Source organism: Lithobates pipiens, unplaced genomic scaffold (genome assembly GCF_037356315.1).
Source record: "Lithobates pipiens isolate NorthernLeopardFrog02 unplaced genomic scaffold, aLitPip1_a1.2 Scaffold_16, whole genome shotgun sequence".
In the NCBI taxonomy this organism is placed as follows: domain Eukaryota; kingdom Metazoa; phylum Chordata; class Amphibia; order Anura; family Ranidae; genus Lithobates; species Lithobates pipiens.
The window spans coordinates 538995733-539023394 of record NW_027507748.1 but is presented as its reverse complement, the minus strand read 5'-3'; the positions used below and the strand labels follow the sequence as shown (position 1 = coordinate 539023394).

The window sequence follows — 27662 nt, the reverse complement described above, 5'->3', positions numbered from 1 at the left end:
TAAAAGGAGGAGCCTGATGGAAAGGGCACAACTCTGCTGTGGAATCTGACATGGGGGGAGTTTATTTACTAAAGCTGGGGAGTGCAAAATCAAATTGAACAAGCTGAAGTTAGAAGGCGATTGGCCACCATGCACAGCTGTATCAGACTGAGTGCACTAGTTTTGGTAAATCAACTCCAAGGACAGATAAAAAGGAGCATTCTGATGGGAACCATGCTTTACGGTGGGGACTCTGATGGGGTTGATTTTCTAAAGGCAAGTGCAGTTGCACTAATTTTCCCCAGAGCTTTGAACATGATTGGATGATGGAAATCAGCAGTGTTTTACCACATGCACTAACAAAAATGTTTATTGTCCTTGTACCTGATTGGTGATGCTTTTTATTGTAAAGAATATCCGCATTCACTAAGCTCTGGGAAAAATAACTACACTTGCAAAGTGCACAGTATTTGCTTTTAGTAAATCACTTAAATGAACTGTGGTTTGTCTTTTTTTATTTTTATTTTTTTCTCTGGGTTATTCTAAAATCATATTGTGCCAACTACAAAAACACTCAAAGTAAAAAATGTATGAAACTTTTTTCAGCTCCAATCAGTTTATTTGTAAAACAGATCACAGTGCAGAAAACCTGCATGTTGTGCATGAATCCCACACTGCAGTTGCAATCTGCAGCCGATGTCCATGTTAAAGTTCATGAAACCTCAATCGCAGCGAGTTTGTTGGCCCTGGATTGCATAGTACAGAAGTAACATGCAATCCGTTTGCAGTGTTTTTTTTTTTTTTTTTTTTTAAGTAGTGCTTGCAATATTTGTGTGGTTCAGTGCAACTAATCCCATTTAAAAGGAATGGGCACAAATCGCACCGCATGTAAAATTGCACAGGAACACAGGATGTTTCCTGGTGTGAACTGGCCCCTAAAAGTGGCTTTACTTTGCAAATGTGCAGTTTTACCTTCATCAATACAGATTCAACACAGGTCTGGGTATATTTTGTACTTGGTCCAAACTAAGAAAAAACTATTCTATAATAGAGAACTTCCTACCTTGGGATTTGTTTTCGTCACCCACTTTTCGGTGCCTTTATCCAGAAACCTAGCAAGTCAGTTTTCTAAATGTGTAGGGCAAGGATGCCAACAGGCCACAAAGGAATCATATTTTGACTTTAAAAAGCAGAAGCGTGGTTCGCCACAATATAATGCTAATTACTGCAAGGGTAGATTTTGTCTGAATTCCTGAAGTTGGCTTTGAAATGGTAAAAAAGAGTAAGCTAGAGAGGACATTTTCTTCCTTCAGCTACACAAACAAGGCTGTTAATAGATGATCTATGATAAGTTTGAACATAACTGCTTCTGACCTCACTCATCCGAGGGAGCATGTAGCAGTCAGTATTATTGCACACAGCAATGGTGCCATTCACATTATTCACGACTTCATGTTTACATCTGAAACACGATACATGCAGTATACAAAAGCAGTGTATGCGTCTTTGCTCAGTTTATTTAGTGGAAATGCATGTAAGTGGCTGTTAACCAATGTAAATTTAGGTAAAAACAAACACTAAAGTAGAAAAATACATAAAACCTGATTTACATTAGATACCTTCCTTCAACTTGCACCTACATGCTGCATAAAACTGCAAATACTGTTCCTGTAAAGGAATGCCAACACTATAATCATACAACTGTAAAACAAACTATTAGCCAATTTAAGTAGAAGGTCTGATAACACAATATACAGAAGTATAGAATATTCAATTTGAAGCTTTACGAAAGCTTTATTTTTGGGATGTTGTGCTGGAACAAAAAAAAAAAAAAAAAAAGGGGGGGGGGGGCGAGGACGATTTGTGGTCAAACATTACAGCCAGTCTCCAGCCTAAAATGACCGATAACACAACCATCACTGCTACAAAGCAAGCATAGTCATGTAATAGGAGCCTGACCTCCTCCTGAAACTGGCAGTTGTTTGGCTGAAGGTATCAAACTCACAGCAACAGCATAACAGTCACTGACCTGGAACAATCAAGCAACCAGGTCAGAGCCTTTAATCTGCAATTGTGTCCCCAGTCAGTGACTCCCAAAGTCACTGAAGCCAGCAAATCAGCATTATGGAAATCCGTTAATTTTTCTCTGTAACAGGTTTCCTTAAATACTGAAAACAGGGAAGATTTATAAATCTGAAAAAATTGCACATTAGTTGCCAATACTGTTTCAGTTGACACAAAGGGGTTTATTTACTAAAGCTGGAGGGTGCAAAATCAGTCTCACTTCTGGATAGAAACCAATCAGCTTCTAGGTTTTATTGCCAAAGCTTAATTGAACAAGCTACAGTTAGAAGCCGATTGTTTTCTATGCAGAAGTGAGCCCGCTTTTGCACTCCCTAGCTTCCGTAAATAAACCACAAATGTATTGTTCAGGTTTAGAAGGTGTGCCATGTATGGATTTCTTTCATGGGCCTTTACAAGAGAAAGTTTGCTCAAGTTTAAAATCTTGCTCCTGAATACCAGAAATGCCATATACTATATTTTAAGCTTTGCCAAGCCCATAGAAACATCTTGCAGCTGACCATTCATAGGGCTGGGAATCCCAAGGAAATGAGACTGCAGCCGACACCTAGTATTGGACAGCATTGATTTTTCTATAAGGAAGCAGAACCAATGGTGGGAAGGAGGAGAGGGTGGAATTCACCATAACTTTAAAGGCTGCCCTACATGACCCAAATATTGGCCAATTTAAGCTTTTTTTGGCGTCACAACCAAAATTTGACTGTCCAATCAAGCTGCCAAAGGAGCCAGATGAAAAATCATCAGATGCAGTCACTGTCTGGGTATTCAAGCAGCTGTGGGTGCTGGCTGTTAGAATACAAGAGCTAGCATGGAAGATTTGTCCACCCTCATTTAGAATGGATAAAGATCTGCTAGGTGTCTTTCAATCAGCATGCCAACACAAGGAAAGAAATCTATATATGGCCACAGCATGGGCTTTCACTCACACTGTATATTTTACTTATGGATTATGTACAATTTTCCAGTGCATGCAATATGTATGAAACTTAGAAAAACATTGTTTTCCATTTCAGAAAAGCTTATTCACGCCAATGGGTTACATTGTAAAACCTTGGAAAAATTTCCAATGCTGTATTTTTGACACACCGTGTACTTTGCTTAGTCACACACAGAATAATGCAGCTTTCATGTATAAAGGCATTTGGTTGCATCTGACAGAGTAACAGAGGTAAGGTATATGACCGATCCCTTAGGACCTGCATTATGGGGTGAATGGGCACAGAGTTTTGAAAGAACCTTACATAAGAAGCTGTCAGTCATCACTCATCATGAACATATATTCCCCAACACCACTTCAGTGAGAGCCTTGTATGATGAATGTTCACTATACGTGCAGGAAATTAACCATTTAGACAATCACTGTGTAAGCATTGGCCAGACTAGTAAACAACGGAGAGTGTGTTCAGCCAAAAGAACACTTAAGAGGCTGATGTGTAATATTTTGTATACTGCATGTACCCCCACGGTGACAGCAGAGCTTCAGTTACGGCACAAATTAGGACAAAACTCTTCACTGTGCAGCAGCCTCCTGCTGGCTCTGCTACGCCTTTGGGAAGCCTTTGAACCACTCAAGCCAATGGAAGAACAGATGCATTTCTTTTTATATAGAAAATCCTAACGTTTGGCGCCGATTGCTTTGCCAAACCGTTTTAATGAAAAACATGTTATAAAGTTTAACAATAAAGTTTAACAATGTAAATACAAATCACTTTTTTCCTCCAAAATAAATAAATAACTTAACTGTTCATATAAAGAAGTGTTAAAGAGGACTGGCCTCTTCTTCTAATGATCGGTTTAGTCCAGGAATAAACTTTAAGAGTCTTTTGCGAAAGCTTTTGTGTTTTTTCCTTGGTAAAGATGCAAAGTTATTCTGCTCTTTTGGCTTATCCCAGTTCGTTGTGGGGCTTGCGCACTTTACACTTGAGCTACGAGTTAGTGGTGACTTGTAAGGCTTGAGAGTGCTTTTATTGGGAATGTTGTTAATTTCATCTATAGAGTCTGAGTTGAAGTAGCACGTCTGATACACAGCATCCTCATTGTCCTCGGCAGTACTTAAGCAACTTGCACTACTGCACATACTTCCAGTGGCCAGGGTGCTTGGCAGAGGTTCTTTGGTACATTGAGGCACTGTTCCGTAGATGTAGGACCTGACAGATTCCAATGTGTCATATACGCTGGGGTCCTTCACGACAATGCCTAAAAAAAGTACAAAAAAGAATCATTTCTGCAATCCAACACAAAAATCTCATAACTAGGTCCCAAAAGAAACATCTCCCTTGCAAGTGCCAATATGAGCACTATATCCAAGCAAGCTGTTCTGAAAAAACATGGCCCTTCAAGCTTGCAATTTTGTCTACACAGAATTATCTGTCAAAAGCCGGCCATACAAAATGCAGAGGAATCGTCCAAAAATTCTAACAGGGGGAGGCTCTGCAAGACAATTTTTTTTGTGCAAGTAGCTCCTGCAGTCAACTAGCTGCAGGCACTGTTTGGGTATTCCTTCAGCCAGTGATTTTGTCAACCCACATCATTTGTGCGTATGGAGAACAAGACCCTGAACTAAAGAAATCTATTAGTTTATGGGCAGTTTACCTTTCAACTACTCTGTAGGGATATGTCTAACGTAAAAAATGATGTGACTGAAGAAATCAGAGGTTGCAGATGTGTTTTAAGCCCTCGCTACCAAGCACATCCAATTCCAGCAGATACTTTCACACTAATCAGACGAATCACCTTGCATGTAGGGGGTGAACACATCACAGAAAATGACTGGTGATTATGTCCAGCATTGTTCATAAAAGCGCAAATACATAAAATATATATCTGCAGCATAAGATATTTTGACAATAAAATGCCATTAAAACACATTTCCAATTCAGTCTCGAGTCATTGTATATTTCGAAACCTGTCAAATTTGATTTCAGTGTACTTCTTTAATAGGGCAAAGCTTGGGAGCAGTCTGTACAGGTTAACCTGTAAAATAGAGGTTTCATTTTGGGTCAGATACTCTCTATGGCTCAGTGGTTACTTATCTGAGAGGCAGAAATTGCTTATTGCTCATGGAACCCATGGGTTCCATAAAATCCCAGTTGAGAAAGGCTGGTCTAAAGGAATGAAGACTGCAACTTCTCATTAAAACACTGATATAGTTGTTCATGTTCGTATGAAGGTAAACCAACGCAATTCAGAAATTGGACATGGTATCACATATAGCAATTTTGCAGATTCATTAAAGGCATAATTCTGTAAAAATGTTGTATTTAGGAAATTGATACCATAACCCAACAACATTAATATAGATCTGAAGTTGTAAATGGGAGGTAACTCCTCAAAAAACACACATGGCATAATAAAACATTTATAGCCATCCATTATCGTTTCAGACAAAAATTGATCCCCAGGCAGCAATGACAAACGTCTATACAAACTGTCATGTGTTTTCAATCTATATATATTCTAGATTTTGTAGTATGAAATTCGTGTTTTGTGAGGCTATGATTCAAGACTTGTAAAACCCTTAAGAACTTTAATTTCTCCAATATGTTATCCCTGGCATTGTATGACGTTAGCCTGTCCAGGTCAGCACTCCCAGTCAGACCATTATATAGTGTTCCCTAAGGCTGTCTAAAGCGTTACATAAAGAAAAAGGGCACAGAGCTAACATATTTACAGAGTTTCCACCAAACATTTAACATGTTTGGTGGAAACTCATACCAACAGCAACAAAGTACACAAGGGGCCACACTAATTTAACTTTAAGGTGGGGTGCAGCAGCACCTATGCCTGACCCCTATTCCCTGTATATAATGTGATGGGATACCTTTCGGTCTGCAAAACAAAACATTGAAGTAGGGACAAGGCAACGGCCAATATGCAGACTAAACCAGTGTTTCTCAACTCCAGTCCTCAAGGCGCCCCAACAGGTCATGATTTCAGATTCTCCATTATTTTGCACAGGTGATTTGATCAGTTTCACTGCTTTAGTAATAGCCACAGCCGTTTCATCTGAAGGAAATCCTGAAAACATGACCTGCTGGGGCGCCTTGAGGACTGGAGTTAAACACTGGACTAAACAATGCATGGATCATTGCAAAATAGAGTAAGCACAAGTAAAAAACTGTGCTCTCCACTTCATGCCAGACTATTGAATATCTCACCCAGTCTAATGACTGGGTCCCAAGACCAATGCACTTTCAGAGCGTTTATCTTAATGCATGCAAAAAAAATAAAAAATCTTGTGCGCCCACCCCCCAACTTTCCTGAGCCTGATCTTGACCCAGCGCCGTGCCAGAGTATGGAGATTCTGCTGTCAATCATAGCCAGTGAAGATAGTGGGTAGGGCCAAGCCACGCTGTATATGTCAATGGACACACAGAGCGCAGCTCAAGAGCAAGCCCACACAAGTAGCCCCCCCCCACAGAGCAGGTAATATATATTTTTAATTATGTGGGCTAGTCATTAGATATACCTTTAAAGTAAACACATTGGCAAATTGGGGAGAAATTAAGTGATGTCATTGTCTACAAACACTTCTATGGGGCCAGTGCTTAAAACAGCAAAAGGGGGTGGGGGGGACACTAGTATTTTGGGTCACATAGGAAGTGATCGTTCAACCCTGTTGAGTGGACTTTCCTCAAAGACATTGGCCTTTACGGCTATTGATCTCTACCTGAAACACTCAGGGTAGAGTAGCAGCAGAACTGCAATTGTGTAGGATTATCAGCGAGAAAAAAAAAAAAAAAAGAGAAGTTACATTAAATTCTGGGAAGCCTTACAAACTTAGCACAGATCTGTAAGAAAAGAACACTAAAACAGGAACATTTTAGGGGAAGAAAATACTTGTTAAAACAAAATACCATGAGCTGAAGGATTAATTGGTAACACATTGTAACTGGTTATATGACCCCTCTCCTGCAGGGTTACTAGCTCTGAAGTGGTTTGCTCCCAACATGCAATAACCACATGTGGAGTAAGCAGCAAGGAATTAAATACAGGACACTTACCATGTAGGAGTCTCTGCTCCTGCACCATGAGTGAGCGATATTCCTCCCATTTCTCATACAAAGTTTGCTGTAGGGCAAAAAGGACAATAAAGGACAAACATCTGTTACTTTTTACTCCTCTCCAATAATCTTGTTTACCAAACACATGTGCATATTACTTTGGTCTTTGCATTTTATACGGTTATTTAATCTGTAAATGGTTTGCTAAATTTAAGGCAGCTATTAAGAAAATGGAACATTAAGTATTCATCAAATGTAGTTTAAAAGCAACTACGGTATATTTCCCAAATTTGACTTATCAGAAACAGAATACCGATGACAGAAACATATTGACCTTTACATTTTTTTTTTTTTTTTTTAAAGATTTATGTTCAGCCCTAGATCAGCCTTTCACATGCCAATGTACAGCATAGCTCTGACTTGGAAGGGGAGGAGAAATCAGATCTGCTGGATTCTCAAATGGTGATAAGGAACATGCTGACAGGAGAAATTTGAACAGATGAACACATTAGTCTGTTCCTTTTTTCACTGTCTATCAGGGGCTGATGGTAGGGCAGTGACCTAGCTGTATTATGCAACTACTGGAAAGAAAAAGTTAGGTCACCAAGGGTGATCTGCTGGCTAAACAATAAAAGTGTATCTAAATAATTCTGCAAAACAAACAGAATTTCAGGAAGCACGACACTGAAATGCTGGTGGAATCAAGGTTTGGAGTGAAATGTATACTTGCACATTTGACTTCTCTGGATATCTGGCTCCATGGCTTTCAGTGGCTGCCATCTGCATTGACTGTTTCGTATAATCAGCCACATAGGCTTCCATGGTGCACACTACTGCAACCCCAATACAGACTCCAGAACGTAGAGCACCGATGACCGGGTTATGACAGAAGGATATTTGGAAATGGAAGAGGCAAGTGGATGCATACCTTACCTCTCATGGCAGTTTAGATTTTTGCTCCAGAGAGTTCCTAACACTCAGTTTACACCTATGCAGGTACGACAGGGCATGTGCATTTTTGTGCAATTTTGTGTGTCACATTTAAGGCAGCCCATACATATCAATAAGCTGTCCTACATGCAAAAAGTGCATGACCCTATTTTTTTTTATTTATTTATTTTTTTTAATTGCCCCATGCCCAAAACATTGTATTTTTGTTATGCTTCTGGCACATGGAAAAATAACTCACACTATCACAGATGTGTTGGGGTGCCATTAAAGTGGATGTAAAACCTCACATTTACCCAGTGAAGTGAACAGCTTTAGATGATACACAGGGATGAAACAAATCTCCCTACATAAGTTTTATATGTATATCTGCCATCTTCAGAGAATGTATATATATATATATATATATATATATATATATATATATATATATATATATATATATATATATATATATATATATATATATATATATATATATATATATATATATAATAAAATCTATCCTTTAGAAAGTGCACATCGTGTTAGAAGATTCTCTTCCTAGTTAGCACTGCAGTGAAGCCTGCCACACAGCCAAGACAGCGGATTGGAGGAAAGGCACACACCCCCACACCTCAGATGCTTTCAGCTCAGTTTGTTGAATCGTTCATGGCTCCGCTAATTTATAACATCCTTCCCAACACAAAACTGTGGCTGCTTTGATCATATGTGATGGAGCAGAAGACAGTGACATAGTGGTTTGAAGAGATTTTAAAACACTGCAGATATATGTGCCCAGCTCAAATTTCAAAAATCGGGTTTACATCCACATTAATGACACCACTGCATGCTTGCAGAAAGGATCGCTCATTTTTTGTGCATTGCAGGAACATGAGAAATTTAGAACACATTCTCCCAATGCACAAATGTGAACCTAGCATAGCATCTGTCTGGAAGCATGACTAACAGATTAGCATCAACAGATAAATGCTCAGCATCAGCTGTGGAAAATGTTCAGGATGCCCAACATTTTTATTCAAGACTGAAAATATTCTAGTTAGTCCATGTGGTTATGCTCATCTCATTACTGCTACATACCTTTAAATACTGAAGCCTGGCCTCCAATTCAGCTCTTCTGATTGAGGAACCAAAAACAGTCTCCAACCTGTCAATACAGAAACACATTGAAACGAAATAAAAAACAGGGTCTTGTGTGGTGCAGATCAATGTTAAAAAAATAATATATATATATATATATATATATTAGTCTGCATTTAAAACATTTACACATAGAAAATAAAGAAATTATACATATAAAAAAAAATAGAGATACAGATAGAGATATATCTATCTATCTCTCTCTATCTCATGAATCCTACATGTAGTGGTAGCAAAATCACAACCAATTTGTGTTAAAAAAAAGGTTACCTTATTTTGTTCCCAGAAACCTTTATCAGCTCTACAATGTCCTTGTGCCTGATTCCTTCCACATTGAGGCCATTAACTCCAGCAATTATATCACCTAAAAAAATAAGACAAGTGTAAAGAGGACATCGTATCATACCCTTTACATGAAAGATCAAAGTTGTTTAATGATCTGCTACATACATATTACACTAGCTTTAGGAAAATCTTTCTGAAATTAGGAAGGATAAAAGGTGTGAAATGAACAAGAAACACAAAATGAAACCATAAAGTGCCAGCTTATGCGTAATAAAAAATACTAAAAGGAGCCTTTAATGGTGCCATAAACCATTACTCCAATATCCGGTTTTTCCAGCCTTAGCTAAACCCAGAGTAACTCTGTACCTTCAAGTGACTAACAATCTGATAAAATCCACCAGTCACTTCAGGTATCCACTATTAGGCCGACATTCAACTTGTTAAGGTTAGCTATAAAAAACCTCTGTACGTGATAAGCTGGGGTTTTCTACAGGATAACATCAGGTAGCAAGGAATGATGAAGAGGTCATTATCTGATCATTGTTAGGGGTTAACAAAAGCTTTGCTTTTTTCAAGTTTGTGAAACTGATTAAAAAAATAAAAAAAAAAAGTGCCTTATTTGCAACTATGGTTTTGAGCAACAAAAATAAAATCACCATTTGTGACCTATTTGATTTTGAACATAAAAAATGATATATATAGATATATACATACATATACACACACACACACATACACACTCCTGAAGAAGCGGTAACTCAAGCCACTACTAAACATGTCGAGTGAATGGTTTTCATATAGTAAAACCATTCTAGTGTCACATCAATTGTGGTCATATAGAGCCTTTTTGCTTTGTCCTCTCTCTTTTAAACCTATGTATTTTAAATTGTGATTGGTATAGAAAAATTTAAATTTTATTACAATCTTTGTTACCCTAAGCTTTTTGTATGGTACTATCAAAGTCCATTTTGGCCTATCTTGTTGGGACAAAGGATACCCCCTTCCCCCCCCCATACATTACAAAATGTTGGCACTTCTCTTAATATTCTGTTGGAAAGACAGTTGAACACTGACCAAACTGGTTGATTTTTGGCCAATGTGTACCCATCTCAGACCTGAATTCTACTAGAACACAAATTTATTAACACTGTCTACAAGCCATAATGCCTAAAAACGCACCTGCAATGAACTCCCGATCGCTTTGGGTTCTCACCCAAAGCTCTGTCAGGGTTGATCACTGACATCTAGCAATAAACCGCAACATTGGGCAGGATTGGTTTGCAGGCAGTTCTATTGATTGGCTGCCTTTGGATAACCATTCAATAAGTAGAACTTCCTGCATACATCCAGCCCTGTGTTGTAGCTGAGCACCAGTACCAGAGACATACATCCAGGTCTGTGCTGTGGATCAGCACCAGTACTAGAGACATACATCCAGCCCTGTGTTCTGGCTGAGCACCAGTACCAAAACAAAAACACATCCAGCCCTGTGTTGTGCATTAGCACCAGGTGCAGAAACATACATCCAGGGCTGTGTTGTGGCAGAGCACCAGGACCACAGACACACATTCAGCCCTGTGTTGTGTATCAGCACCAGTGACATATGCAGCCCTGTGTGGTGGATCAGTACCAGTGACATACATCCAGCCCTATGTTTTGCCTGAGCACCAAAAACGTACTTCTTTCCCTATGTTGTGGCTGAGCACCAGGACCAGAGACCAATGCAGCCTATATCTGCTGACAAGATTAGCTTAGAGAGGGTGAAGAAAATAAAGGAGACTTGTAATTAAGTTTAGATGCAATTTATTCATTAATATCTTGTGGGTTTACTATCTGGATACCCACATGTTACAGTGGTGTTGATTTACTAAAGGCAAACACACTCGGCACTACACAAGTGTGCACTTGGAAGTGCAGTTGCTGTAAATCTGAGGGGAAGCTCTGAAATGAGGGGGAAGCTCAGCAGATTTTATCATCGAATCATGTACAAGCAAAAATGCTGTATTTTCCTTGCATGTCCTCCTCGGATCTAATGCAACTGCACTTCCAAATGCACTTGTAGTATAAAGTGGATTTGCCTCTAGTAAATCAACCCCATTGTCTCACGTTATCTAGCCTAGTTGTAGTTACCTAGATTACTAAATGGATTGGAGAAATGGTAATCCCTTAAAAAAAACATGCTGTACGAGTTGCATAAACAAAAAACAGCAACACATGGTGATTACCTAACTTTGAATACATAAATATGCTCAGCTATCTATAACTTTGTTGGCCTCTGCTCCTCTTGGCTGCCGTTACTGAATGTCCTTCTGCACTTCCCCACAGATAAAGGAGGATGCTAGGCAGGGGACTGCAGCTTCATGGGTTCCCTGAAATCTCTATGAAATCTGGCAAGTTTGATTAGAGCAGGAACAGAAGTTCGTGCTCCGTACATTACTGCATGGACACAATTGGAGGCTCCTTTCCAAGCCCTAGCTTGCCTGAGTCATTTCCTGCAGAGAACATGTTGGAGAACACAGAAAAGCAACAGGGACTCTAAGAAAAACATTTCCACTGACATAGGCTTCATGTTAACACACTGTTCTTCAAAGTAAAAGATGGTCAGACCACTGCTACAAATGGGAGATTTACTGAAAAGTGAGAAACATTTTGGAAACCTCCTAAACAAAACTGAATAACTGCATAAGAGAATCAGCTTTATTTTTTGTATGAAGTTAAAAAATAAAGCTGGGGAGATAATGAGTGCCCGTTCACACTACCGCGACTTGTCAGGCGACTTAGCCGCCTGACAAGTCGCGCTCCATTCTGTACTATGGAACCGTTCTAATAGGAGCGACTCAAGTCGCTCCGACTTAGAAAAAGGTTCCTGTACTATTTTTGGGGCGACTTCAGGCGACTTGCATTGACTTCTATACAGAAGTCATTTTGCAAGTCGCCGCTGAAGTCGTGTGCAGGTCGCGTCTGTGAGTCGCGCTGCAAGTCGCGTCGCCCCTGTGTGAACGGGCACTCAGGGTATCTCTACACCATGTTTTGTGGGGACTGGACTAGATATTATACCAAAACTGGATAAAAGAAGAAGAAAAAAATATTTAAAAATCAGACATTCTATTTTTTTTCCTGTCTTACGGGAAACAAAAAAAAAGTAGAATATATGTTTCTTTGTAATAGTGTCACACCACACATCTGCTTATGTATATGACCAATGGTGAATTACAGTGATAGGAAATCCCCCAGCCCCCTAACCAAGCCACACATTCAAATGACTGAAGGTGGAGATGACAGTGCTTTTACAAAAGGCATGTGGGACTTTATCTAAGAATTGCTGTCAGGAAGGTGTTCAATTACACAGGAAGTCACCAGTAAACCACTTGCATTTCTTACCAATGACAGCAGCATGATAATATGAGGAAGTTCCAGATAAAAAAAAAAGCATGCATACGCAGTTTACGTTCACCTCATGTTTTGGCTGGAGTGTCAGCAATTAACCCGAGGTAGATGAAAAGGCGACTTACCAACTTTTAGGCCACACAGCATAGCAGGGCTTCCTTCATGTACCCGGCAGACAAATGTAAACATTTCCACTGTATTCTTGTCTTTATGGTGCAATCCATAGGTCTGCAGAAGACAAAAAAAAAGGAACTCTTAATTCAGGTTTGTAGCCAACCCCACAGTGAGCTCCAAAATGTGACCAGGCAAGATAATGGATTGTGTGTACTTTACAGCCTTAAAAATAAGCAGCATGATAAAACACTGCTCCTATGGCAAAAAATAAATAAATAATACTTCCAATGACAATCACAGGTTCACATATAATAATCAACTATCCAGTTACAACGTGGTTTCTCTTTTTTGACTAAGGCTAGCCATACACTATTCAAATCTCAGCCAATTCAGCAGGAACCAGGTGAGATTCAAACCATTATTGGGCTACCAAGTTGATCGATTGGTACAACCAGCCTGCCAGATTCTAAAATAAAAACAGTTTGCTGTTTTTAGGGTTGATCACATTCATGTAAACATGCAGAACACACAAAAAATTTATAAAGTCCCATTAGGTGATGATACAAAGTGCGCTTGTGCTTAAATGGACATCTCCTGTGCAATGGTGTTCCGACTGGGTGCCCCACTTAGATGTACACTCACCCTGGATGTGACAAACTATCACTAGTATGGTCCTTTAGGCATGTGTGGAGCCTGTTGAAATATGAGGTGCATTCAAGCATGAGACAAGTATGGATGGAAATGACAAAGGAGAACCTTCATTGCGCAATGCCGTGAAACCAGGTTTATTAAACACACAAATGAAAACAATGCACTCACATTTAAAAGTGCCTTATAGTCCTGGCACCCAGCGTATATAGCAGGTGATTAAGGATAATGGGCCCTGATAGGAAAAGCCGCCGCTTAGCACAATTCCCAGATAGTTTCGTATGGGCAGAAGTGACGCAATGAAACCAAAAATGTTTCGGCCTGTCACAAAGCCATCTTCAGGAACTTGTGGCTTTGTGACAAGTTGAAACGTTGACGGTTTCACTGTGACATCACATTACTTCTGCCCATACAAAACTATCCGGGAATCGAGCTGAACGCCGCAAACGGCAGCTTTTCCTATCAGGGCCGATTACCCTTAATAATCACCTGCTACATACACCGGCTGCCAGGACTATCAAGTACTTTTAAATGTTAATGAATTATTTTAATTTGTGTATTTAATAAATCTGGTTTTATGGCATTGCGCAATGAAGGTTCCCCTTTGTCATTTCCATCCATACTTATGAGGTACATTCTTGCATGAGAGGTCATTTCAACAGGCTCCCTAGGGGGGTATCCCCACATGCATAAAGGACCATACTAGCGATAGTTGGTTAACATCCAGGGTGAGTGTACATCTAAGTGGGGCACCCAGTCTGAACACCATTGCACAGGAGATGTCAATTTTAGCACAAGCACTTTGTTTCATCACCTAATGGGACTATTAATTTTTTGTGTGCGTTCTGCATGTTTACATGAATGTGATCAACCCCAAGCACAGAAAACTGTTTTTATATTCTCACTTTGCTTTTTTGCTTATTAGCAAGTTTTTTTTACTGCAGCTGGAGTTTGATTATCAGTTCTTTTATCCAAAAGGAGCTAAGATTTATAGATTTTTCTAGCCTGCCAGATTCGCTTCTAATTATCGCAAGTAGCAGCTAGTGATAATCACAGTCTTCTCCTGGTGGGGATGGCTTCCCCTGCCAGGAGAAGAGAATCCAGAGGGATCCCCCTGTCAGCATTGTGTGTTGATGGGAAGATTGTGCAAATTTCTTTTGCAATTTGTGTTTGGAGGGAAAAAAAAAATGCACTGTCTATGGGCAGACTAAACTGGGCAGCCTTTGTGCTGCATGGTCTTGTTTTACTGCAGAATTATATCTTCAGCTGAGAAATTGTTGCGTAGTAGTTTTTTGGCGGGACATGGCAAAGGTAAGAGTAAAGCCGGCCATACACGGGTCAAATTTCTTTCCTGCTGAACCGGCCGAGATTCAAACCATTCATGGACAGGCTGAATGTACCAAGTTGATCGTTTGGGCAATCAACTTGGGTACAACTATCCTGGTAAATTTTCTTACGATTATCACTAGAGGCTGCTATAGAGGCTTCCCCCACCGAGAGCAGACAATTGCTCAGGAGGGATTCCCCTGTTAGCACTGTGTTGATGGGGAATCCTGCAACCTATGGTTGCTGAAAAGAAATTTGCACTGTGTATGGCTACTTGTACCACTAAATGTAAAATTGTTCATACCCACCCCACTAATCATTCCCCAGTTTGCTGGCATCTGCTGGACCTACACACACTAGATCATGGGCCCAAATCCAGCTGAAGTGACTTACTTCATGTCTATGGCCAATCAGAGGTCATCTGCCAGCTGGTCAATGTAAAGCTGCAATCTTTTCAGTACAAGTACATTAGTGTCACTTTAGCTAAATGGAATTGCAGATAACCTTTATATACAGCACTGGATAATTTGATTTAGGAGACCTAAGAAAGATAAACACCAGTCACCAAGCCACAGGAATAGAAGGAACTAATGACAATATGCAAACATTTAGCCTGGCCACTTCCTAGCAACTGACAGGAGGCTGCCCTGGATGAACACCTCACCATCTGCTTCTATTTGTTTAACAGGTGATAATCCAGAGCTCTGTGTAGGCGAACGGAAATCTGCAGTTACTTATTAACTGGCTGTTATATCTATATTTATAACATGCTCTGAATAAAACTATTATATGTAGTCACTGCTGGTTAAATTAACACTCTAGCACAAGGGTGGCATGACATTCATTGATACATGTAACCAAAGCCACCATGTTCAGTTCATTCAAAATTAGTCCCATAGCACAGAAGTTGAAATTTCCACTTAATGGCATGTTCACATCAAATGCACTGGGCAGCCTTGCCGAGCACAGTCCCAATGCAAGATCATGCAAAAAAATAATAAAAAAAAAAACGCCTTGTTCCCCACCATTCCAGCTCATACCACTATGCTTTTGTGGGTGTGTAAAAGCGTAAAAAAAAAAAAAAAAAAAAAAAAGTACAGCATGAAACTTCTCAGCAGAGTGAGTGTAATGTGGCACAATTCACCGCTATGCACTGCTATGCAGCCAACAGAACTTACTACAATATTTTGTGACATTTAAATACAATTTGCACAAAAGAAAACAGAAAAGTAAACAGTATAACATGTCTGGATTGGCACATCAGTACGGTTACTATCAGGGCATATCAGCAGCCATGCGTTCAGCACAGCCCATGGTGTGAACGAGCCCTTATTAAAAACTACACACCAGTCCATCAAATGGCAGAATTGCTGGCTTGTCAACCCAGGCTTGAAGGCAGTAAAGACTAGAGGAACATAAAATCCTTTCCAGAAGTAGATTTAAACCAAATGCTGGTCGATTCCTGAAAATGCTATTAAAGCTAAAGATTACTAACGCTTGCTGACATTTCTGATCTGCAGGTTAATGCCCCAAAGTAACAGAGCTAGGGGTTCAGCACAACAACCTGGAAACCATCATTTTCAGAAGGAGAAATGGATGGACTTTACGTATAGGGCTGACATGACAGCTATTTAATTTAAAGTGTAGAGGTATATCTCCTATATATGAGAGTCTGTAAATCTCTAGGCTGCGACTATACTGTGGAAACCGAAAAGATGATGAAAAAGTCCAGAGGAGGAAGCATTACAGAAAACACATGCTGAAACAATGTTGGGAAATGTTGTGGCTCACACTGTGGGGTCAGATAAAAAAAACAAAAAAACAAAAAAAACACAACTTTAGGCAACTGGCTAGCACGCGAACCTTAATGTCTAGACAACTCTGAAAGATGGGGTAATATTAAATCCTTAGCCTGACCAAGGTGACCCTTTTGTATGGTCTCAGTATAAAAGTTAGGCCGAGTGGGTGTAAAAGTCAAAGCAAATAAAAGTTGCCAAGCCAAAAGTCAGTCAATGCACAGAACAAGTGATAAACAAGGACTTGCTAATTAAAGACTTCTCAATTACTCACCATATGCAACTATAATAAAGCTAACCTGAACAGAGACTGAGGAACTAGAAATGCTTAGCGTACCTAATCAGTACCCTAAAAAAAAAAAAAAAAAAAACACCTTTTGCCTTAACATTCTTTCTGAAAAACACCAGAGTAGAGTACTTTCCTGTATGGAAGGATGCATCTGCTTACAGTCTCAAAGTCATATATCTGCAGTGTGAAATCTTAGGCACGTCTGCCTTTGACTGTCACAGGTAGGAGAGATACAAGTGCCATGTACATCAGTGACTGATCACACCGCCATATTTCAAGTGACAGTAGACTCCAAGAAAAAAAGACCCAGGAGGAAGCCACTGTTAAAAAAAAATAAAAAAAAAGTGACAAGCCACAATGCTTCTGCAAGAATGCATCAAGATAAAGAGGTTTTTTTTTTTGGAAAGTCACATCAGCTCTGTGTTCACAGATGAAACACGGAGCTTTGAAAGAAAAGAACACTGTCTACAGTACTTCTGAACACAGGTGGTCACTCTTCTAGCACGGGTGCTGGTCAGAGAATGCTTCGCACTCAGTGCAAAGCATTCTCAGATTGGATGAGGTGGGGGAGCACGAGGTCATCACCCCGCCTCTCTCCACCTTATGCAATTCTCAGAATGCTCTGCATTCTCTGAGAAAATGCAATGCCAAATGGACAAACTTTTGTTCACAATGCAGCAGCCGCTCGGCATGGAACCCAGAAACGACAGGATAACACAGTGGTAGAGGGGTCTACTTCAGTAATTTCCAGCTTCTAGAGGGATTCCACATGCATACTTATATTGGTTGAATGTAACTGTCAAAAATGCCATGCCTGGACTTGTTCTACAAAAATGGCAGGCAGCACATCAAATACCATCTGGGTTTAAAATCCCCTACGTATCATGATCCCGGAGGAAGTCAGGTGATTGGGACGATACCTGTGGGAGAGTCGGGTGACAGTCCTGTGTTTGTGAAACATACGAGAGCGTACGGGAGCTGCTGCCCCATCGGAGGATCTATTAAAGCACACGGTTTCACATTTTAATGCGAGTGGATATTGTACAATAAATGTGAACCCTTTATATACAACACAATGGGAATGCATCTTTTATACCGACGGGACCTGTAGAAAAGGAAGTCCATACAAAGCCAGCTCAGTGAGGAGAGAGGAAGGAGATTGAACAGCTGAGGAGCCTGGAATTAACCCCAGCAGGGGAAGGCGATTTTAGACCTGGAGGCGAGCGCAGTGGTGAAAGGTGGTGGCAGTCACTGCACAATTGTATTAACTGAAAGGGTGGAGGTGGAAAAACTGCGGGATATGAGAAGCACATTTAAAGGGAAAATATTCGAAAGAAAAGCACTACTAATCTGGGATGGTCACACTTATTTTATTGTACACAAGAAAGTTTGTCACCAATGAAAGCAGTTTAGTGGTTTGAAAGTCGGGTTTTGGTTTAAAAAACATTGATTGTACACGCATAGGCGCAACCAACGTTTTTGATTTTATTTTGTTTGCAGTTGTGGGAACACAATTTGGTTGCAGCCAGACACAAAATAAAAAAGTGAGAGACGCATAAGGTTAGGGAGCGCGGGAGAATACACACCTGTTTTATTAGTACCGACTGGTGCTTTAAATGATTCAACAAAGTGTCCTAAAGCTTGCTAATAATTTTACAAATTAATTTAGAAAACCTTGCTGTACACATTGCTCCAAACTGAAGCCACATGTACAGACCCAGTTCTCCGATGTTGTGATGGAATCTACCATATAGACTGGCTTCACCACAATTTGACACCTTTCCACCATCTTTGCAGAACTGTATTGAAGAGAACGATTGGGTGGTTTGAAAAATACCAATTGATTGGGCCAATGAGCAATTCATACAAACAACCCAAAGCACAATCAATGCAGATTTTCCCAATGACCATTTTAGCATCCAATCAATTGTCAAAGGCAAAAAGAATGATGCTGAATGCATTTCCTTTGATGTTGCATTAAACAATAGCTTGATATTCAATTTATTATATTATTAGATCAAGTGTTAGATTGGATAGAAAAAAAAAAATCTAAGGAAAGATTAAAACTTTAGGTGGCAGGACATTATGCAGATTTTGTAGCAGATAAGTAATTTAATATAGTAACATGCTGGATAAATGAGATACAACACAAAAGGCAATTATATTAGACGTTCCTTAAGAAAACGCTGAAAGGTATGAAAACTGGGCTCACCTGAATCTCAAACCCAAAAGTTTCAGAATCTTCCTTCTCCAAAGTAACTATTTTTCTGCAAAGAGAAAACAAAAAAACTTATTGTTCCCATTTTTGTATAGTGTTTGTCCCCCCTCCCCCCCCCACATCTTCACAGCAGTTTACCAGTAGACAAGACAAAGCATATGGACTGTGAATTGCACAATACAGGCCATTGTTCTGTAGAACAAGGCTACGGGCCTCTCATTATCAAAGCCAAACGCCCACCGTGCCTCAATAGGCCTTTATTTGGAGTCTCTTAAAGTCCACTTTTGCACATATGTTGCCAATTAGATGCCATCATTAATGATACTGTTTTCACACTTTGTCATTAGCAAAATGACTTTAGGAAGAAACCAAAAAAAAAAAAAAAAAAAGAATCTAACATACATAAGTTAACTGCAGGCACCTTATTGTAGTTAGGGAACATTAGATTGCTTACTATTAGAGAATTAAATGTAAATCAGCAAGAGCGGTGACTTGATTAAACGGCAAAACTTTATTGGTTTAGAATAGAGTTGTTAGAATGTAGGGCCTGTTCACACCAGCCTCTGCATTGCAATGCATTTTATTTTTTTAAATGAACTTCGAGATGTCACACATCTCAAAGTTCAATTGCCAGCTGTGCCGTGGGAGGCCGTGGATTGCCGCGCACTGCTCTGATAAAAAAAAAATAAAATAAAAAAAAAGTACTGCATGCAGTACCCTTTTCCAGTGCACGATGCCCACACACCACCGAAACGCAGTGGTATGAACCAGACACATAGGAGACTAAGCATTTTGCCTTCTCCATGCAGTGGGAATGCACTAGAATAGCTTCCAAAGCAATTCCAACGCATGTGGTGTGAACCTATCCTTAGAACCAGTCAGGTAATTTGCTGTGTCCTTTCTACAGAAATCCACTTTCTCGGTTTATCCTGATGACCATTGTAACTGGGACAGAGTAAAGGAAAGTCCACATTTTAGAGCTGCCAGAACAGGAATAAAGAACCAATCCTCCAGTGGGGACACTTGTTCTGGTGACAACGGTCTTAAGCCGGTCACATATGGAGCAAACTTTGGCAGTTTCCTTATGAAACCACTCAAATTCTTAGAAGTAGCCCTGACATCATGCCCTCACCTGTCATCCTTCAATCTGAAAAATTAATAACTTGGTGAAAACTGTTGGCCGAATAGGGGCTGCATCCAATCACTATCCAAGTATCCTTACAGCCATGGGTGCAGTCTGTTAGAAAATAGTCAACAGAAAAGATCTGGCCAGCTACACAGTCTAGAATGCATGGATAAATCAATTGATTTCTCTCGCTCATCTTACATGTATTGCCAGATTTTGAGGGAACTTTACCTCACTTTGAAGAGTTTTCACCTCACTTTCCATCCTATAGACCAGTGGTGATCAACTCTGTCCTCAGGGCCCACTAACAGGCCAGGTTTTATGTATTACCTTGGGGACATGCAGACTAGAATACTGCAATCACTGAGCAGCAAGTGATACCACCTGTGATGTATTTCAGTTATCTTGCAAACCTGGCCTGTTAGTGGGCCCTGAGGACAGCATTGATCACCACTGCTATAGACACAACAGGATGTGACATTATATTTTTAATGTAACACAGATGGGAAGGGGAGGAGGAAAAAAAATTAGCAGAGGTGTTTTTTTTTTTTTTTTTAAAGGACTTTTCTATCCAAAAAATAGAAACATTATGGGTTTAGATTTGCTTTATTATTTGGGTTTTTCAGCAAAAGATTTGCAGATTTAAATAAAATTCTAAGAGGAGAATTGTAGGTGCTTCACTTGGCTATAGACTGCAGAATCTATGGTTTACAGGAACAGTCTAGTATACTTACTGGACCAAACACCTACTTCTATAAAGAGCAAATGTATATATTTTAATAAATTCAGTGTATTGTCTATCAGACAGACCTTATCTTTGAGATAAGAGCATCACAGTAGGAAACTGAGCATCCTTACTGAGAATCCATAATGAGCAAATACGGCCACACTGTACAGCCAATTACAAACTCTACATAAAACTTTAAGGGCTAAAAGATAATCTAAGAAATTATAGTACATGTGTACAACAGGGGGTGTGGAAGTCATCCCTGCTGGGAGAACACAATTACAGTTAGTGGCAATAATACCCTTGAGCGATCGCATGTAAAACCCAACAGGCTGGTTGTTCCCAAGTTGATCGATTGATCAAACTTGGAACATTCAGCCTGCCCATACATTGTTTGAATCTCAGCCGGTCCCTGCTGAATTGTCTATGGACGGCTTAAGCCAAGTACCATATGCTTCATTTACATTAAATCAATAGTGGAGACAATCTGATGGTTAAATCCACAGTGACAAATCTACATCAATACAAATAATGTAAAAGAGATCAATAAGGTGATCCTGAAATGCTTCCTTAGCACAAAACACTGCTTCAACAGCCACCAATTTTAACCATTTACACTTATAGAGAGAGACAGATGAAGCTAGATGGAGGAGATAACTTACCTGTGATGTTCAGATGTCTGGCTTATGTTCTTCCAGCCCATTTGGGAACCCTAAATGTAGAAAAAAAAAAAAAACTTCAAAGACATATACAAAAATATACACAGGTTGGCTTTATTTCTGTGCCCAGCATAACCAGTAGATATCTCTCTAGCAAGGTGCCTGCACTGACCAGATCAGCAGTCCAGTCTTTGCTACATAAAGGTATCCCTTAGACCAATATATGAATACTTATAATATAATGTATGGATACAGGCAAAGCTTGTTTGGCTGTACTTCTGTGGATCACAAGAGTGCAATTCATTCTGCACTCCTGTGACCCATTTTCAGCTGACAGCAGGCTAAAGCCCACTGTTGGCCGACGTCACAGAGCTGGCCCAAGCTGGGGAAAGCTTGCAGTCATAGTTGGGATCCACCCAGGACCCTGGACTAGAACCTGGTTAAGGCTGGCCTAAAACAGTTCAAATCCATTTGAATCATTAAGCCATGGTTGCAGGAAAGAAATCCACTCCATGTATGGCCAGCCTAAGACTCTGCTGTGCCACTGGGTGACAGCCAACCACTCCCGCCCCTCCCTAAGCTGGCGCTCCAGGGGCAAAAGCAGGTGGTCAGTAACTGACCACTACAGCTCTCTGCCCAGAGCGGCAGGGAGAACTGAGCGATCAGTGGCGTTTGTTGACTCAGTTCTCAGCCTAAGAGCCGGCAGGGGACAGATGCAGCATTGGATCGATGCTGCATCCACCTAGGTATTTATAATTAAAAAAAAAAAAACCCGAACGTCTCTTAAGCTGGCTGGGGCAAAATAGACATTTCAACTTCAGTAAAGACATTTAAAAATTAGAAAGAAAAATGTTCATACTAGAGAAAAATTTCTAACCGCTTGTGGTTTTCACTGGGAGAAGTCAATTTGATCCAAAAAGTTATGTGAATAGCAAATTAAGGTAGGAAGTACTTTAGGACATTCAAACCACTGAATGTTCTGAGCATTTCGTATGAACGTTTGTTCAAAATCTACAAGTGTATGGCCAGCTTTAGAGTGACTGCAAAGTAGCAATGGGATAGTCCGAATTTTAATAGCTCAAAAAAAAAAGCATCAGCCATTATGCAAGTCTGGGGTCCTGGTGCCATTTGGTACTTATTGCTTCTGCAAACAGTGAACAGAATTTCCCCTTACACAAGTACGTAACCAAATAAGTAGAGGAAAAATATTTGAGTGCAGATTTGGTTTCTACAACACTAGATAAAGGTTTCCCCTGTTGCTACAGAAAGCTGTTGGGAGAATGCAGATATGCATTACATTTACAGAACATGTACAACCCTTTAGTGATGTCTGGGTCTGTACTTGAGGCCCCCTACATCAAGATGTCCACCCATGTTGGGGGGGGGGGTTGTATACTGGTCACCAAACCCACATAAGTGGTAAATGTCAAACCTAAAGAAAATCAGTGATGTAATAAACTAAACATTAAAGTGCTATATAACCAAACAAGTCTCTAGCATCTATTTCGTAAAGACAAGTGCCCCTTTGATGGTCAAATTACAGTTTATGCTACAATGACAATGATTTCATCTCATACATTATGCAGTCTAAACAGCAGCGCTTTGGAAGCTGGGACAAGCCAAAAGGCCACTACAGACTGCCTACGTGCCCTAATACCACATACTGTATGGAATTATTGGGGCTTTTTCAAACAAAGACATTAATTGAGTGCAACAAGCTACTCTGCGCTAATCTTAAATGAGCTCCCAAGACAACAATAAGAAATTCAGAAGGTTAATCTGGGATTAGATACTTTAAATACATTATGTGTAAATGTCTCTGGACAAATTGTTAATGAGAGGTCTAATTAACACAGATGTTCCAAATGAGAATGCTGAGGTAGCCCGTAGACATAGGACACAACCAAACTTGGTTTAGACAAAATCTCAGCATGATTACTTATGTGACAATCAGCGCAATTTCCTTTTCTATGGAAATAAAGTAATGACCTGCATATTATGCATAAATTAATCTGCACCACCACATTCATTTCCTACCATTAAAAAGACAAACTTCCTTCCCACTCAGGATTTTAATATTTGTTTTACTTGCACCAGAACACCAGGATATCAAGTTAGTTGGGATGACCGTCTCATGTTTACCAATACTTTTAAAGCTTTTTGCAACTGTCATTTCAGGCACCAAATCAGAAAAGCAGGAGGATATCATGTTCAAGACATCTGACTGCAATATAAAAGAATATACAAAACCAAATCAAATTCCTCCACATTATGCTACATGAAGACCACACCAATTCTGGAGGGGCAATTAGACCGATGGAGGAGGTAGGTTTGCTCAAACACACAATGTTATCTGTTTTCATATTACTGTGATACTTTAAGTGCTTGTTTTTGCAGCTTGTGTGTACAAAACCCTCATTAACGTGGTTGTGGCTGGATTTTTCATTTAAAGTGAAAGTAAACTCCCATCTCTGACTTTTACCTATAGGTAAGACTATATCAAGACAGCTTACCTATGGGTACCCCCTAAACTGGCACCGTTTAGAAGATATTTACTGTACATGCAACCGGTGACATCACCGACACATGCGATCTGAAGGAATTGGCCACCCAGGGCATTCCATCAGAGTCCTGACTCGTAAGCAGCAGCTCCTGAGCAAGAGTGAGGTCATCGTGGCTCCAGCCACTCACAGCTGGGAGTCCACAAACCCGGAAGGAAGACTAGCTGAAGATGGAAACTCTTTCAGTGATGGCGGTGCTGAAGGGCTTCGTTTTCAGGCAAGTTATGCATACTAGCACATTATGGCTTTACCTGCTGTGTGGGGAATCTGTCTGCATGCAGAGCAAGCAGATGACAGGTCAGCTCATGCAGACTGGACACAGCCCCTTTCCTCTATGGGCGGTCACAAATGGACTGACTGTTCATTTCAACCAACTGTCATCCAATCGGATCCACCAGACAGATAGGTACTGAATCTCCCATCCGCCTGTTTTTAGCAGATAGAATTGATTTTGGAAGGAGAAAACGGACACATGTCTGTTGACAGAGGGCAATGGATGGTCTGATCGGGTCCACCTAAAAAACTGACAGGCAGACCTGATTGATCCACCCATGTGAAAAGGGCCTTAATGTAAAACATCCCAGTAGCTGTATCAGCCCATGAACTCCCCTTATACTTACCTGAGCCCGATCTTGATCCAGAGCTGTGCCCATCTACAACGGCTCTCCATTCTCTGTCACTCATACTGCTGTCAAATTCTGTAAGCAGACAGTGGGTGGTGGGGACAAGCTGCACTGTCTAGGGACACAGACAGCAACAACTTGGGATTGAGCCCACAGGTGAGTCCCCACAGAAGGCAGCTTTTTTTTTTGTTTTTATATAAAGTGAAGATTTATATAGTCACTTTAAGAGTAAATGGCTTGTCAGTTTTACGGTACATCCACTGTCCAAAGATGACCACAGTGATCATGGTACATCCTGGTTTTCCATGGCCATCCTAAAATCTGGAGTTTTCAGCTAAACTGTAAGCCAACAGGGCTGAGCCATATTTTAGGTAGACAGGGCACATCATGCAACATCTATAATATCCAACATATATTTAGCTTGTAGGGTCATATGTTCAAGTGACAAGCACAGTCTTTTACAAGCCATAACACTGGAGTCATATTTTTGCAGTCCATTCTGTGCATTATATGAGTAGCAATAGTAAACATCAAGTATCCAAAAAATTCAGTCCATTAACACACAAGTGCAAAGAAGAAAGGCGATCCGTAAGTATTATAATTGCAGAAACAATGAACACGTCAGCCATTCTTTGCAGACTGCGGTGCCAATTTTATTTTGAATGAAGTTGACGTATTCATTACACGTAATGGACCCAAAAATTTGCATGCAATATGTAAATGACGTTCACGGTGGACAGGATTCTTCCACATATGCCACATTTACCCATAATTTAACACTTGCCCTTCTCACAGGCCTATGAGGGAAGGTCTTTATTTTCCCAGTCTACCCTCAAAAGTTTCTTTCACGCTGCCCTGCATACATTTAATAACTCGCACAATGGAAGAAATTGTCTCTGGAAATGAATTGAGATTTGAGGTTCAGACCCCAGAGGATACCTTATTAGGACGAAATGTTGGGATGGGCTCTGCTGATGCCACTGAATTACTTGGTTTTATCCATATGATTTTAATGTCTTCACAAATGTGAGTGACCATTTTATAATAATTTTTTCAATAAATGTTTTACATTTAAAATGGAATCACACTACGTGGCCCCATTTTTCTCCTTTTTGCCATGTCATATTGAGAGGAACCGCTTATGAATTTTGGTCATTATTCCTATGGTGGATACCTATTGATGTCACTACTATCCCTACCAGATTGGTCTATATTGGAAGTCGTGGTTGTTGTACCTTTCCTTGGATGTTACACCAAAAGCTTGGTTGACCCATCAGGCATACGCCTAGCTGGGTTCAACCCGTCTGGTAAGCCTCTTTCCTTACGGTGGTGGATTATCTACAGTCAACCAGATTCACAGTCACATTCTTTGCCATATTATATGGACTTTATATGCTTACATTTTTCATTATTGTTGGACAATCTTAATTTGTTGTGTATTTATTTGCACATTTATATTTTGTATCAATTTTTATTGGAAATAATCTCATTATTTCATTTTTCATCAGTGCTGCACTATACTATATTACTTTATTCGTTCACATATCTACAGATTATCCGATGTGTTGGCAGCTATCACTATTTGTATAAAAGACAGCGCGTTTTTTTCCCACATTTAGTAAACATCAAGCATCCAAAAAATTCAGTCCATTAACACACAAGTGCAAAGAAGAAAGGAGAGCCTTAAGTATTATAATTGCAGAAACAATGAACACGTCAGCCATTCTTTGCAGACTGCGGTGCCAATTTTATTTTGAATGAAGCGGACGTAATCATTACACGTAATGGACCTCAAAATTTGCATGCAACATGTAAATGATGTTCACTGTGGACAGGATTCTTCCACATATGCCACATTTACCCATAGTTTAACACTTGCCCTTCTCACAGGCCTATGAGGGAAGGTCTTTATTTTCCCAGTCTACCCTCATAAAAGTTTCTTTCACGCTGCCCCGCATACATTTTAAATAACTCGCAATTCATTTCTAGAGACAATTTCTTCCATTGTGTGATTTGAGGTTCACAGCTTGTAACAAGCGTCAGATACAGTAGGCAAAGACCGTTCCAATCGCATTTATAAAATGTGAATAGGAACTTCAAACTTTAAAGTAGGTGGGGGTAGTCCAACGTGAGAGTATCGCTGGAATAAACTTCACACAGCCAGGAATGTGAATTATGCATTGAAGCTCTAAGTCAACTTAACATTTGTAGCAAATGAACAATTGTTGCAGAAATTTGAAGGATCATGTTAAACAGATATGAACTAGGTAAAGCATCTAGCTGGGTGAGTCACGGCGCTTTGCATGCCAAAGTACAAATCGGAGTATATAGATTTACTTCACTTATGTGGAAAGCTTAATGTGGCTTGCAATTAAACCCTTTAACTTTCCTTCATTAAATGCTTTTGGAAAGTCCCACTGTATTGTTTGGGTCGTTAAGTACTAGGATGTGCCTAGTCTTCCTAGAATATGGGAAGTGTAGACAGCTATTTGCAGACGTCCTGCTAGCACAGCTTAACAAATGGTGATCATGTACACATTGCCAGACATCCATCGTCTGAAAGCATTTAGCCATCTACCAACCACCATTTATGACCCTTTTGGCTTTCTACAAGGCTGTTTGCCAACCACCACCATTTATGCCCCAACCCCAGCCAAGCATTTTTAATTTTACAAAGTAGGCAACTGTTGGAAGCGTTGCCTGGGACAATTTTTCTTTACTTTATTGTTGGAGCAGAAATGGGGTGGCTCA

General features: G+C 40.0%; 1 protein-coding gene across 1 annotated transcript in view; it reads right to left on the bottom strand.

Moving 5' to 3' along the window:
• Nucleotides 1-1478: 1478 nt before the first annotated feature.
• The window catches only part of TAMALIN (trafficking regulator and scaffold protein tamalin), a 42358-nt gene continuing 16174 nt past the window's right edge, over nucleotides 1479-27662 (bottom strand). Inside the window, exons 2-8 of the mRNA XM_077483279.1 lie at nucleotides 21731-21780; nucleotides 19210-19264; nucleotides 12950-13052; nucleotides 9423-9516; nucleotides 9093-9159; nucleotides 7065-7131; nucleotides 1479-4257 (exon numbers count right to left, since the gene is read on the bottom strand). Coding sequence (XP_077339405.1) covers nucleotides 3821-4257; nucleotides 7065-7131; nucleotides 9093-9159; nucleotides 9423-9516; nucleotides 12950-13052; nucleotides 19210-19264; nucleotides 21731-21780 — 873 coding nt within the window. The 3' untranslated portion in view covers nucleotides 1479-3820. The remainder of the gene's footprint in view (nucleotides 4258-7064; nucleotides 7132-9092; nucleotides 9160-9422; nucleotides 9517-12949; nucleotides 13053-19209; nucleotides 19265-21730; nucleotides 21781-27662) is intronic.